The 15,243-nt window shown below is 42.8% G+C and overlaps 1 protein-coding gene across 8 annotated transcripts in view; it reads right to left on the bottom strand.

Moving 5' to 3' along the window:
• SMG6 (SMG6 nonsense mediated mRNA decay factor) overlaps window positions 1-15,243 on the bottom strand; it is a 242,658-nt gene that overhangs the window by 214,204 nt on the left and 13,211 nt on the right. For 6 of the 8 annotated variants that reach the window (XM_017950238.3, XM_017950240.3, XM_017950241.3 and 3 more), the window contains 2 exons: window positions 7,853-7,963; window positions 6,889-7,101 (listed from right to left, as the gene is read on the bottom strand). In XM_017950238.3, coding sequence (XP_017805727.1) covers window positions 6,889-7,101; window positions 7,853-7,963 — 324 coding nt within the window. Of the gene's footprint in view, window positions 1-6,888; window positions 7,102-7,852; window positions 7,964-8,592; window positions 10,055-15,243 lie in introns of those variants that run through there. The other 2 variants (XM_017950243.3, XM_021928526.2) reach the window with 2 other exon arrangements.

A 15,243-nucleotide genomic window follows, 5' to 3' on the forward strand; every position in this document is an offset into this window, starting at 1 on the left:
GCTATAATGTTCATTTTGAAAATGAGAATTTGTTTCATTGCCATAAATATATAAATGAACAATCTGGGCATAACACAACCTCTGTCTTTGCTTATGTGTGATTTTGTTTACAAGAAACACCAGGTGAACAGAGAACTGCATCCAGCTGAATCAAGCTGCATAGGAATACACAAAACATACACATGCACACACCCCAAACATCTACAGCTAGCCCAGTTCACCACATGGTCATGTGTTATGAGCCACGCCTATCCACATTTGCTGTTACGACTGTCCAGCAAATGTTTTTTTGTTTTTGTTTTTGAGACAGAGTTCTGCTCTTGTTGCCAGGCTGGAGTGCAATTTTGCGATCTTGGCTCACTACAACTTCCATTTTCCAGGTTCAAGCGATTTTCCCGTCTCAGCCTCCCAAGTAGCTGGGACTGCTGACATACGTCACCATACTCAACTTATTTTTTGTGTTTTTAGCAGAGAAAGGGTTTCACTATGTTCACTATGTTCACTGTCAGGCTGGTCTCGTACTTCCGACCTCAGGTGATCCACCCACCTCGGCCTCCCAAAGTGCTGGGATCACAGGCGTGAGCCACTGCACCCGGCCTCTGTCCATCAAATTTTAAGTAACCCTCCTTCTACCACTTCACAATAACTCACAAGCCGTAACCCTTTTCAAGTCCACTTCCACATGTCAACTTTATGTCTTTTTTTTTTTTTGGAGACGGAGTTTCGCTCTTGTTGTTTAGGCTGGAGTGCAATGGCATAATCTCGGCTCACAGCAACCTCAACCTCCCGGGTTCAAGCGATTCTCCTGCCTTAGCCTCTTGAGTAGCTGCGATTACAGGCATGCGCCACCACATCTGGCTCATTTTGTATTTTTAGTAGAGACGGGGTTTCTCCATGTTAGTCAGGCTGGTCTCAAACTCCCAACCTCAGGTGATCCACCCGCCTCGGCCTCCCAAAGTGTTGGGATTACAGGCATGAGCCACTGCACCTGGCCAACTGTATGTCTTTTTCACGGTAAAGTGCTATGTTTAATGTAGTATTTACATATTTATTTATTTATTTATTTATTTATTTTAGAGGCAGAGTCTCGCTCTGTCACCCAGGCTGGAGTGCAGTGACGCGATCTCTCAGCTCACTGCAAGCTCCGCCTCCAGGGTTCACGCCATTCTCCTGCCTCAGCCTCCAGAGTAGCTGGGACTACAGGCACCCGCCACCACACCTGGCTAATTTTTCATATTTTTAGTAGAGACGGAGTTTCATCATGTTAGCCAGGATGGTCTCAATCTCCTGACCTCGTGATATACCTGCCTCGGCCTCCCAAAGTGCTGGGATTACAGGTGTGAGCCACCGGGCCCGGCCATATGTACATATTTCTTAACCATTTCACATGTATAAAATTGTACAACAGTTTTAAATCAGGTTCCTATCTTTTTCACTACGTCATTGAGAAAGTTTTTTGAGGGTGGTGCTCCTAATTCCATTTTCTGCACAAGCCCTGCGGTTTTTATTGCATGATTTTGCATAGCACAGTAATTTTTAGGAATGTATATACTACATTATAGCAGGAATGATTTATGTCCAAATAATAACTTTAAAAAGTAAGTTGCAGATTGTTATATATAGTACTATCCCCCTTTCTGTTAAAAAATATATTTCAGCCAGGTTTGGTGGCTCATGCCTATAATCCAAACATTTTGTGAGGCAAAGGTGGGAGGATCGCTTGAGCCTAAAAGTTTGAGACCAGCCTGAGCAACATAATGAAATCCCATCTCTACAAAACGTTTTTTAAAAATTAGCCAGGCATGGTGGTGCACACTTGTGGTCCCAGCTACTCAGGAGACTGAGGCAGGAGGATCACTTGAGCCCAAGAAATAGAGGCTCAAGTGGGCCGTGACCATGCCACTGCACCCTAGCCTGGGAAACAGAGGGAGATCCTGTCTCTCAAAAAAAATTTTGAAATGCATTTCATGTTTTTATAGGTATGTGCACACATGTATATACTTATAAACGCTTAGAAAAAGGTCTGGAAGGACATCAATCAGTTAACAATGATGTCTCTGAAGGAAAGAATACAAGAGACTACCACTTTAAACTATATATACTGTTTTTTTTTTTTTTTTGAGACAAAGTCTTCCTCTGTCACCCAGGCTGGAGTGCAATGGTGTGATCTTGGCTCACTGCAACCTCCGCCTCCCGGGTTCAAGCGATTCTCTTGCCTCAGCCTCCCGAGCAGCTAGGATTACAGGCAGACACCACTATGCTGGGGTAATTTTTTTGTATTTTTAGTAGAGATAGGGTTTCACCATGTTGGCCAGGCTGGTCTCGAACTCCTGACCTCAGGTGATTGGCCCGCCTCAGCCTCCCAAAGTGCTGGCATTACAGGCATAAGCCACCGCACCCAGCCTAAACTATACATACATTTCTGTTTAATTTAGAGACAATGAATTGTTACTAGTTATGCAACCTGAAAGTTCCTTTTAAAACAAAATAAATTTGTTCCAGTACTAGAAGTATTGGAAAGAGTGATCATTATAGAAATCCAATTATATCATCCCTCTGCTTAAAATCCTTAGTACCTAAATGACTAATGTTTGACATGATGGATATTCTGCATACCCTGATTTAATCATTACACATTCTATGCATGTATAAAAATATCACACGTAGCCCATAAATATGTACAATTATTATATATCGATTTTTAAACATGACCAATACAACTCCAAAAATATTAAAAACCCTCAATACCTGACAGCCAAACCTCAAAATATTTATGACGGACCTGGCCCCTGCTACCTTCTCTAGCCTCATCCCTTGCTGCTCTTCCCCTCATTTGTGTATCAACTAGAATCTTCCATATGCAGACACTGGGTACAAAGAAGTGAACACGCCAGATGTGACTCTGCTCTCACAGAGCCTTCAATCTAGCAAGGTAAAGATCTTCGCAAAACTACACTTAAAAGCACCTACACCAGAAATGTGGTATTACAAAGGCAAAATGGCCAGTCTCAGGGATCAGGAAACTGCAGATTTCTTTTCTTTTTTTTTTTTTTTTCTCTGGAAACATGACATTTAGGCTGAGACCTGAAGGGTAAGAAAGAAAGTGACTGATAAAGGCAGAAACACCAGTGAGAGGTAAGTGCATTGCTGGCAGAGAGATGTATGACAGCCAGGAGCCAGAAAAGGGCTTGAATCCTTCAAGGAAGAAGCCAGTGTGGCTGGAACATAGTTAACAAAGGAAGGAAAAAAAGTATGAAAAGTATAAGATATCTTATACTAGCAGGAGCCAGATCATGAGGGGCCCAGTGCACTATGTCGAGGATTTTAGACCTGATTATAAGAGCAAACAGAAATAACTAAACACTTTCAAGAAGGGAGTGGCATGATCAGAAATGGGTATTTGGAAGTTCATTCATTTGGGTTACTGTCTAAAAAGAAAGGCCAGAAAAGGACCAGGAATAAATCTGAAAAGACCATTAGGGACTTCTTTCAATAGTATATGGATTACTGAAATGGTGATAGCTTGAACTACTATGGCAGCAATGAGAAAGGAGAGAAGTGGATGGCTTCAAGTTACGATTAGGAAGTAGATTCAACAGTATCCACCTCCTAATAACCAGGTGGTACTGACTGGATGTGGAACAGAGGAAAGGAACATGTCAAGCATGACTCAAGTCGCTCACAGGAGAACTTCTCACACTCTAGACTCCAGCCATACTGGACTATTCACAGTTCCCAAAGCCTCCACACCTCATCCACGTTTTCATGCCTCCATGTAGAAATGCCCTTATGTCATCTTTAAGCTGCAAAATGTGGCCTCGCCCCAGCCTTCCCTAACCATGACTGGATTAGGTGTTCCAACTGCATGCTCCCACAGCCTCTCATGCTTGCCTTTATCACAGTACTGACCACACGGAACTATAACGACACATCTATGTCTTCCTCACATGAACGAGTGCTCTTTGAGGTTACAAATCATTTTTGGTTATTTTAATTTTTGTATCCTCAATGTTTACTTCTTATCAATGTGTGTGTTCCAAGGAACAGAGAAAGCAAGCTGAGCTCTTGGGACCTACTGTGAGGGAAAAAAAAAAATAGGAAGCCAACTTGGGCCTGAGAAAGCAGGTGAAAATGGCAGTGTGGTTTCCTGGCTAGATAAATGAAAAGTTATGAAACTGCAGATTTCTTTTCTTTTTTTTTTTTTTTTTTGAGACAAAGTCTCGCTTCTTTGCCCAGGCTGGAGCGCAGTGGAACAATCTTGGCTCATTGCAACCTCCGCCTCCTGGGTTCAAGCAACTCTCCTGCCTCAGCCTCCCGAATAGCTGGGATTACAGGAGTGCGCCGCCACGCCCAGCTCACTTTTTTGTAGAGACAGGGTTTCACCATGTTGGCCAGGCTGGTCTCGAACTCCTGACCTCAAGTGATCCGCATGCCTCGGCCTCCTAAAGTGCTGGGATTATAGGCGTGAGCCATCGCGCCAGGCCAGAAACTGCAGATTTCTTCAAGGGCTGGTAGCCTAAAACGAAAAGCCCAAACTCAAAGATTTAAATTTAAAGAAAATTAAGGGAAATAATTACCCAAGGATGATATACAAGCTGAAAATATATAAATAGCTTCATCAAGTTTAGAAAACAAATTAAATTATATTCTATCTACAAGTTTTTACCAAAACTATATTCATATATTATTTGTATATTTAGAAATAAAATGGGACAGACATGATACCTCATGCCGGTAATCCCAGATCTTTGGGAGGCCACGGGAGGACTGCTTGAGGCCAGGAGTTTGAGACCAGCCTGGGCAACAGGGCAAGTCTCCATCTCTACAAAAAATGAGCTGGGTGTGGTGGACATGCCTATAGTCCTAGCAACTCAGGAGGCTGAGGCAGGAAGATCACTGGAACTCAGCAGTCGGATCGCATCACTGCACTCAGTCGGGCCTGAGCAACAGAGACCAACCCTGTTTGTGACTGTATACATTCACTTTTTGGAAGGCAGGGTCTCACACATCACTCAGGCTGGGGTGTAGTGGTGCAGCCTTGACGCTCTTGGGCTCATTCTTGACCTTTTTTTTTTTTTTTTGAGATGGGGTCTTGCTCTGGCACCTAGGCTGGATCATAGCTCTCAACAGCCTTGAACTCCTGGACTCAAGCAATCCTCCTGCCTCAGACTCTTGAGGAGCTAGGAGCAGAGGCCCGCATCACCATGCCCAGCTAATTTTGAAAATTTTTTTGTAGAGACAGAAGCCTCGTTTTGTTGCCTAGGCTGGTACTAAATTCCTGGGCTCCAGCGATCCTCCTGCCTTGGCCTCCCAAAGTGCTGGGATTACAGACGGCAGCCACCACACTGGACTTTGACTCTTCCTTCTCCCTGAGCTCCCCACGTTCAACCAAGTCTTTTGGATTCTACTGTAATAATATGGCTTGTGTCTGTTCACTTCTTCCCACCTCCAAAGCCATTTCTTGGTTCAAGTCTTTTTCATATCTCACTTGGAACTACCGTAGCACCCTCCTTGTCTCCTATTTCTAGTCTTACTCTTCTCCAAACATTTTACAAAGTGGCCAAGGTTGTATTTCTGAAGGGCAGATGTTATTCCCCTATTTAAAGCATCCAATAGCTCCCAACTATTTTCAGGATAAAGTCAAATAATTTATCATATGACCCTTCAACATCTAGCCCCAGCTTATACCACCCACTGGGTGAATTTTACCCTTAAGGCACAATGAACCAGCCACTGCAATTTTCCACCTACTGTGCTCTCTCTCTCCCCCCAGCCTCAGCCCTTTGCATATGCTATTTCCTTTGCCTGGGAATCACTATCACCTCCCTTTTCCTTCTTGAGCTAACTCCTACTTGTTCTTTACTTCAATTGACCAATGGCTGCTTTGGTCCCATGGCTATGTGCTCTCATATACTGGGTGTGTACCCCAAAACAAAATTAATTACACTATTACTGCCTATTCAGTCTCTTGCATCCTCCACTAGAATGCACTGAGACAGCAAGAGATCTTGTCCACTGTATCTTTAGTGACGGGCACACTGTCGATAATTACTTCCTAAGTCAATGAAGAGGAGAAATCTTCTAAACAAGCCTGTGATTTTCTACTGTCATTTCTCCCGGCTTGAAGGAAAAAGTCTCCGCCCAAGAGTTATAAGAGGATATTCCAGCCAGGCGCGGTGGCTCACGCCTGTAATCCCAGCACTTTGGGAGGCCGAGGCGGGCAGATCACAAGGTCAGGAGATCAAGACCACGGTGAAACCCCGTCTCTACTAAAAATACAAAAAATTAGCTGGGCGCGGTGGCTGGTGCCTGTAGTCCCAGCTACTCAGGAGGCTGAGGCAGGAGAATGGCGTGAACCTGGGAGGCGGAGCTTGCAGTGAGCCGAGATCGCGCCACTGCACTCCAGCCTGGGCGACAGCGCGAGACTCCGTCCCAAAAAAAAAAAAAAAAAAAAAGAGGATATCCCATAGAAGGCTGATCACAAATCAGACTAACCAACCTATCCATGCTACTTTAGTTCAGTCTCAGAATATAAGGTCAACCAAGAGGAAAAAATAAGTACAAAATCCCACATAGAATCCTGAAAAAGCATCATGTTGATGACGCTGAACAAAAAGCAGCCCAAAAAACAAAAACAAAACAAACAAACAAACAAAAAAAATTCGAATCCTACTTTTACTAAATTCTGCAGTGACACATAGTGGTGAGAGGGGGAAGTACATAATAAAGACGAAGCATCCATGAGAAGAGAAAAGACCATCAGGGAGCCTCAAGTGGTTTGTCTTCCTTGCAATCAGAGGGAAGCATCTGTGCCTCACAGCTGTAGGAACCAGGGCACCCAGGCCTACTGAGCTAGTTGGGCTCATTGTATCACTTTCAGGAACTTACATCACTGGGACTCAGGCTGCCCAGCCCATTCTCTTGCTCAGAATCCTTCCCAGACTCAGTGCCCTGGGAAGACCGTGGATGGGATGGATGAATCCAGATCTCCAGGCGAGTGGTATCATCTCCAACATGCCGGAAAGTAGACTTCTTTCCTTTCCGCCATTGATCAGGGCTCAGTTCCAATTCTTCATGTTGCTTCTTTTCCATCTGTTCTGCCTATAAAACATACAAACACATAAGCTCATGGCCGGGTGTGGTGGCTCACACCTGTAATCCCAGCACTTAAGAGACGCCAAGGCAGGTGGATCACTCAAGGTCAGGAGTTTGAGACCAGCCTGACCAAAATAGTGAAACCCCATCTCTATTAAAAATACAAAATTAGCTGGGTGTGGTGGCACACACTTGTAATCCCAGCTACTTGGGAGGTTGAGGCATGAGAATCACTTAAACCTGGGAGGTGGAGGTTGCAGTGGGCCGAGATCGCATCATTGCACTCCAGCCTGGGCAACAAGAGCGAAACTCTGTCTCAAAAACAAAAAACACACGAGCTCAGATTCACCTGAGATTCAGCTTTCAGAGAAAAGCCTCACCTCACTGGTATTTGTTTATTTGACAATAAAAAGACTGTACCACAGTCCCAAAGTAGCAGTGTCATCTGCTTTGTCTCATAAAAGTTATCAATTCTGTAGAGCATGTACATGTACATCCAAGGGCCCCTGACAGCTCTCCTGAAGATCACAGTTTTGTCCTGCACAGAGGCTGACCGATCATCCCTCAGCACAGTCTGACGGGACCACTTAAGGACGGTATGAGTCATTCCCAGAGGACACACAGACACTCAGCAATAATCGTACCTCAGATAAATCTCATCAGCTACGATCCTGCCACTGCGCAGAGCCAGGACACACCGACACTCAGGGAAATGCATTATTCGAGGAAGGAAGGGTTCTGCCACATCCCCACTCACCTTCCGCTTGGTCTCTTCAAACAAGCTCATGAGACTCTCCTTGGCAGTCAGGATAGGGTTGCTGGCAGCTAAACTGCGCATATAGTAATAGACAGCGTCAAGCTTCCTCCTCTGTGGAAAGAGGCCAGAGATATTCAGTCAACCAATTCTCTTCCTAACTCCAGCAAGAGGCAGCTGACTCAGGAAATCCTACTCTCTCTCCCAGCCTGTCTCCCAAACTAAGAGGAATTCCAACAACAAAACCAGAAATGCTATCCACGGGAGAAGCCATCGCAACTGCATCACAGATCTCTTCTCGCACAGTATTATATCTTACATGCAGAGGTGCTCCAAGAACCAAGAACTCATAAGGAGAGAAAGGAATGAACAGCCTCTTAAAATACAAACAGAAGGCCGGGCGCGGTGGCTCAAGCCTGTAATCCCAGCACTTTGGGAGGCCGAGACGGGTGGATCACGAGGTCAGGAGATGGAGACCATCCTGGCTAACATGGTGAAACCCTGTCTCTATTAAAAAAATACAAAAAACTAGCCGGGCGAGGTGGTGGGGGCCTGTAGTCCCAGCTACTCGAGAGGCTGAGGCATGAGAATGGCGTAAACCCGGGAGGCGGAGCTTGCAGTGAGCTGAGATCCGGCCACAGCACTCCAGCCTGGGCGACAGAGCCAGACTCCCTCTCAAAAAAAAAAAAAATACAAACAGAAATTACAACTTGTTCTTAGAGAAAGTATGATGTTCAACTCACTTTATATTTCCTATTCTTATCAGACAGTCAGCATGGTATAATGAAATCACGAAATTACAAGCCAGACAGACCTTGGTCCAAATACTGGCTAATCCAGGAGTTGACTTGGAGACTTTGGACAAAAGTCTCCAAGGTTATTACATTATTATGTAATAATCTTCCTGAGCTCCCATATCCTCAACACTACAGTGGGAGTAATAATACCCAATGGAGGAGTATCCTCAGGCTTACGAAGAGTTGGCCACTGTCTCACACTTAACTGTACTTAATCAATGATGTTGTCATTGTTATTGATAATTTTTTAAAATAAATAATTAGTAGTTGGGTTGAACATTTTATGGGTATTATTCAATAAATTCAGCATCTATTTATAAGCAATTAATAGGGAAACGAAGAAGAAAAAGGAAGTGGGTCAGAAAGAAGGAAAAAGGAAAACATTGAAACAAAGGTAGAAAGAATATCCAAAAGGCTTTCTCACTTTTTCTCCAACTTCATGTACATTTTCACTGTTTTCCATAACTGTTTCAAAATACATTTAAAATGCTAGCTTCTCTCTCTCCCCAGCGTCTCCTTATCCTTCAAAACTCCTATCTTGTATTCATCTGGCATGGCTAAAGGCACAGGTTCTAAGGTCAAATGCCTGAGTCTGAAATTGGTCTTGCATTTGTTAGGTATGACACTAAGCACGTTAACCTAGAGAAGTTTCCTTACTTGCAAAATGGAGATGTTTACAACATATGTCTCCCAAAAAGATTAAACTTAGATAATGCATATAGTTTAACAGAATATTTGGCACACTATTACAGTTAAGTGGTAGCTGTTTTTATTATTATTCCAATCCATACTAATTTCTATCTACCCTACTCACTTGATTCGAGACTGTATTTTATCAAAATATTTTTTCATATTAAAAAATTTCCAAAACAGAGATACAACTTACAATCGGTATCTGTTGTTGTGTCTTATTGTAATTTGCAGCATTCTTCTCAGTGGACAGAAGATAATGGTGCATCTAACAATCAATTACACAGTTATCAAGTCTAATTTGTATCACTGTCTATACATCTCACTTGTTTTCTCAACACATTTTTTTTTCAGGGAAGAAAGCAAGTCAATATTTTATCATTCCTGGCATCTAGCAAAGCACTGTACATGTGCTGTGTTCTTAATAAATACCTGAGATTCACTGATTGGAAGAGAAAGAATGACTGACTGACTGGAAGTAGCAGAAAAGTTGGGAAAATGTTGCTAACAGACAACGAAGAGGAGACAGACAGAAAAAAGAGGGATAGAGGAAAAGAACTTGAAGGAAGTGCTAATCTAGGTCAGAGGTCTGTGAAAAAGAAAATTTAATCCAAATGACAAAAAGCCATTGAGGGAATTTAGCACAGTTGCAGCATACTAGATCAACACACAAAATTCAGTTACATTTCTATATACTAGCAATGAGCAATCTGAAAAAAGGAAATTAAGAAAACAATTTCTGTCTGGGCAAAATGGCTCAGGCCTATAATCCTAGCACTTTGGGAGGCAGAGGCAGGAGGCTCACTTGAAGCCAGGAGTTCAAGACAAGCCTTGGCAACACAGAGAGACATTCTTTTTTTTTTTCTTTTTTGAGACGAAGCCTCGCTCTGTCGTCTAGGCTGGAGCGCAATGGCACGCTTTCAGCTCACTGCAACCTCCAACTCCCAGGCTTGAGTAATTCTCCCACCTCAGCCTCCCGAGTAGCTGGGACTACAGGTGTGTGCCGCCACAACTGGCTGATTTTTGTATTTTTAGTAAAGATGGGGTTTCACCAAGTTGGCCAGGCTGGTCTGGAGCTCCTGACCTCAAGTGATCTGCCCGCCTCAGCCTCCCAAAGTGCTAGGATTACAGATGTGAGCCAACCCACCTGGCCGAGACCCTGTCTAAAAAAAAAAAACAGAGAAAGAGAGAAAAAAAGAAAACAATTCTTTTTACAAAAGCATCAAAAAGAATGACATACTTAGGAATATATTTAACCAAGGAAGTGCAAAACTTATTATACACAGGGTTAACAGAAATTAAAGAAGGAAGTAAATAAAAAGACACCCTGTGTTCATGAATTAGAAGGCTTAATACTTTGAAGATGGCAATACTTCCCAAAGCAATCTACAGATTCAATGCAATCCTTATCAAAATTCCAATGATTCTGCAAAAATGAAAAAGCTGATCCTAAAATCCATATGCAATTACAAGGGACCTCAAATGGCCAAAACAGTCTTGGAAAAAATAAATAAATAAATAAAAAACAAAGTTAGGGGACTCACATTTCCCAATTTTTCTTACCACAAACCTACAGTAACTAAAACAGCTGTGGTACTGGCATGAGGACTGACATATAAAAAAATGGAAGAAAACTAAGAGTTCAGAAACAAACCCACATATAAAGTGACTTTTGACAAGGGAACCAAGACTATTCAATGAAGAAAGAACAGTCTCTTCAACAAATGGTGCTGATAGAATGTAATAACCACATGTAAAAGAATGAAGTTGGACCTTTACCTCATACTATATATAAAAATTAACCTAAAATTAATCAAAGACCTAAATACAAGAGGTAAAAGTCTAAAACTCTTAGAAGAAAATAAAGAGGTAATTTTCTAAACCTTGGATTTGGTAATGGTTTCATAGCTATGACATCGAAAGTGCAAGGAACAAAAGAAAAAAGATAAACTGGACTTCAACAAAATTAAAAAACACTTGTGCATCAAAGGATATTCTCAAGAGAATGAAAAGACAATCCACAAAATGGAGGAAAATGTTTGCAAATTATATATCTAATAAAGGTCTAGCATCCAGAATATATAAAGAACTCATACATCTTGACAACACAATAACAATTTTTAAATGGAGAAAGGACTGGAAATATGATATGCAAATGACCAATGTGCATATGAAAAAATGCTAATCATTAGGGAAACAAATTAGAACTATAATGTGATATCACCTCACCACCATTACAACGGCTACTATCAGAAAAGCAGAAAATAAGTGTTGGCAAGAAAGTGGAGAAATCAGAAGCCTTGCGTGCTGTAGGTTGGAATATAAAATGGTGTAGCTGCTATGGAAAACAATATGGTTGTTTTAAAAAACTAAAATGAGAATTACCAAATGGTCTAGTAATTCGTTTTCTGGGTACATACCCAGAAGAATTGGAAGCAGGGTCTTGAAGAGATTTTATTTGAACACCCATGTTCACTGTGGCATTATTCACAATAGCCAACAGATGGAAGCAATACAAGTATCCACCAATGGGTGAATGCACATATAAAATGTGGTATACATACACAATGAAATATAATTCACCCTCCAAAAGGAGGAAATTCTGACACATGCTACAACATGGATGAACCATGAGGACCTAAGCTAAGTGAAATAACCCAGTCACAAAAGAACAAATACTGCATAATTCCACTTACATGAGGTACCTAGAGTAGCCAAATTCATAGTAACAGAAAGCAGAAGGGTAGTTGCAGAGGTTGTGGGAAGAGAGAAGGGGGAGATGTTATTTAATAGATACGCAGCTTCAGTTTTGTAAAATGAAGAGCATTCTGGAGACTGGTTGCACTACAACATGAATGTACTTAATGCTACCGAAGCTACACTTAAAAATGGGTAAGACAGGCCGGGCACGGTGTCTCACGCCTGTAATGCCAGCACTTTTGGAGGCCAACGTGGGTGGATCACCTGAGGTCTGGAGTTCAAGACCAGCCTGGCCAACATGGCGAAACCCCATCTCCATTAAAAATACAAAAATTAGCCAGGCGTGGTGGTATGAGCCTGTGGTCCCAGCTACTTAGGAAGCTGAGACAGGATAATCACTTGAACCCGGGAGGTGGAGGTGGCAGTGAGCCAAGATCACGCCACTGCACTCCAGCCTGGGCCACGGAGTGAGACTCCATCTCAAAAAAAGAAAAAGAGCAAGACAGCCCGGGAGCGGTGGCTCATGCCTGTAATCCCAGCACTTTGGGAGGTGGAGGCAGGTGGCTAGCTTGAAGTCAGGAGTTCAAGACCAGCCTGAGCAACATAGTGAAACCCCACCTCTACCATAAACACAAAAAATTTAGCCAAGTGGGGTGGCATGTGCCTGTGGTCGGGAGGCTGGGGTGGGAAGATCGCTTGAGCCTGGGAGTGGGCGGTTGCAGTGAGCCAAGATCAGGCCACTGCACTCCAGCCTGGGTGACAGAGACCCTCTCTCCAAAAAAAAAAAAAAAAAAAAAAAGTGGGTAAGATAGGCAGGGCTGGTGGCTCACACCTGTATCCTAGCACTCTGAGAGGCTGAGGTGGGCAGATCACTGAGGAGCTCAGGAGTTCGAGACCAGCTTGGATAACATGGTGAAACGCCATCTCTACAAAAAACGCAAAAATTAGCCAGGTGTGGTGGCGGGCACCTGTAGTTGCAGCTACTTGGGGGGCTGAGGCAGGAGAATAGCTTGAACCTGGGAGGTCGAGGCTACAGTGAGCTGAGGTCATGCCACCATATTCCAGCCTGGGTGACAAAGTGAGACCCTGTCTCAAAAAAAAAAAAAAGTAAGTGACTGGGAGCAATGGCTCATGCCTGTAATCTCAGCAGTTTGGGAGGCCAAGGCAAGAGGATCACTTGAGACCAGGAGTTCCAAGACCTGCCTGGGCAACGGAATGAGATCCTGTCTATACAAAACATCAAAATATTACCTGGGTATGGTGGTGTGTGCCCGTAGTCTCAGCTAATCAGGAAGCTAAGGCAGGAGGATCACCTGAACCCAGGAGGTCGAGACTGCAGTGAGCTATGACTGTGTCACTGCACTACAGCCTAGATGACAGAGTGCGATCCTATCTCTTAAATATATATACACACGTATATATGGGTAAGAGGATAAATTTTATGAGTATTTTACAATTAAAATATTAAAATTGCCAGGAGTGATGGCTCACGCATATAATTCCAGTGTAAGGCTGAGGTAGGTGGATCACTTGAGGTCAGCAGTTCAAGACTAGCCTGATCAACATGGTGAAACCCCATCTATACTAAAAATACAAAAAAAAATAGCGGGGGTGGTGGTATGCACCCGTAATCCCAGCTACCCTGGAGGCTGAGGCAGGAGAATAGCTTGAACCCAGGAGGCGGAGGTTACAGTAAGTCGAGATAACTACAGCACTGCACTCCGGCCTGGACAACAGAGCGAGGCTTCATCTCAAAAAAATAATAATAATTATTATTATTACTTATATATATACATACATAATTAAAATTTTTCTCAATGAGCAATGAAAGTGAACAGATATGTCTCCCAACAGCAAATCAGCACATGAAAAGATGCACATCATTAGTTGCTAAGAGAATCCAACAAGAAACCACAATGAGTTATCACTTAATACACACTAGGTTTGTGGATATCAACAAACTGAATCTCAAGTTTACATGGGAAGGCAAAAGATCCAGAATAGCCAATACAATACTGAAAAACAAAGGTGGAAGACTGACGCTACTGCACTTCAAAACATAAACAGTTACAGGAACCAAGACAGTGTGGTACTAAGCAAAGAACAGACAAATAGATCAATGGGAACAGAGAGGCCAGAAATAAACTCACGCAAATATAGTCAGCTGGTCTTTGACAAAGGAGCAAAGGCAATTCAAAGGTGAAAGGACAGTCATTTCTTTTTTTTTTTTTTTGAGACGGAGTCTCGCTCTGTCACCCAGGCTGGAGTGCAGTGGACGGATCTCAGCTCACTGCAAGCTCCACCTCCCGGGTTTACGCCATTCTCCTGCCTCAGCCTCCCGAGTAGCTGGGACTACAGGCGCTCGCCACCTCGCCTGGCTAGTTTTTTTTTGTATTTTTTAGTAGAGACAGGGTTTCACCGTGTTAGCCAGGATGGTCTCGATCTCCTGACCTCGTGATCCGCCCGTCTCGGCCTCCCAAAGTGCTGGGATTACAGGCTTGAGCCACCGCGCCCAGCCTTAAGGATAGTCATTTCAACAAATGGTGCTAGAACAACTGTATATCCACCCACATCAATACATCTATACACGAGCCTTACACTTCACAAAAAGTAACTCAAAATGTATTACAGACCTAAACGTAAAACATAAAACTATACAACTCCTAGAAAGTAACACAACATTAAGTTAGCCATGGATTTGAAGACAACTTCTTAAATAAAACATCAGAAGCATAATCCATGAAAGAAATAACTGATAAGATGGATTTCATTAAAATTTAAAATTTCTGCTCTGCAAAAGACACTGCTGAAGAATGCGAAGACAAGCCACTGTCTGGAAGAAAACAGACGCAAAACACATACCTGATAAAGGACTTGTAACTAAAATATACAAAGAACTCTTAAACAAGGGAAAAAACTCAATTGTAAAAATGGGCAAAAAAGTGGGGGTGGGGCAAAAGATCTGAACACCTCACTGAATAAGATATGTAGATGGGAGGCATATGAAAAGATGCTCAACATTGTGTATCATTAGAGAACTGCAAAAAGTCGTATGTTTTATGATCCCATTTACATGAGACATCCAGAATAGGTACAGATACAGAGACAGAAATCAGACGAGTGGTTGTCAGGGGCTGAGGGGATGGAGGGATGAAAAGCATAGGTATGAGGTCTCCTTTCGGGTGATGAAAATGTTCTGACACTAGA

The sequence above is a fragment of the Papio anubis genome, chromosome 17 (assembly GCF_008728515.1).
Source record: "Papio anubis isolate 15944 chromosome 17, Panubis1.0, whole genome shotgun sequence".
NCBI classification, from domain to species: Eukaryota; Metazoa; Chordata; class Mammalia; order Primates; family Cercopithecidae; genus Papio; species Papio anubis.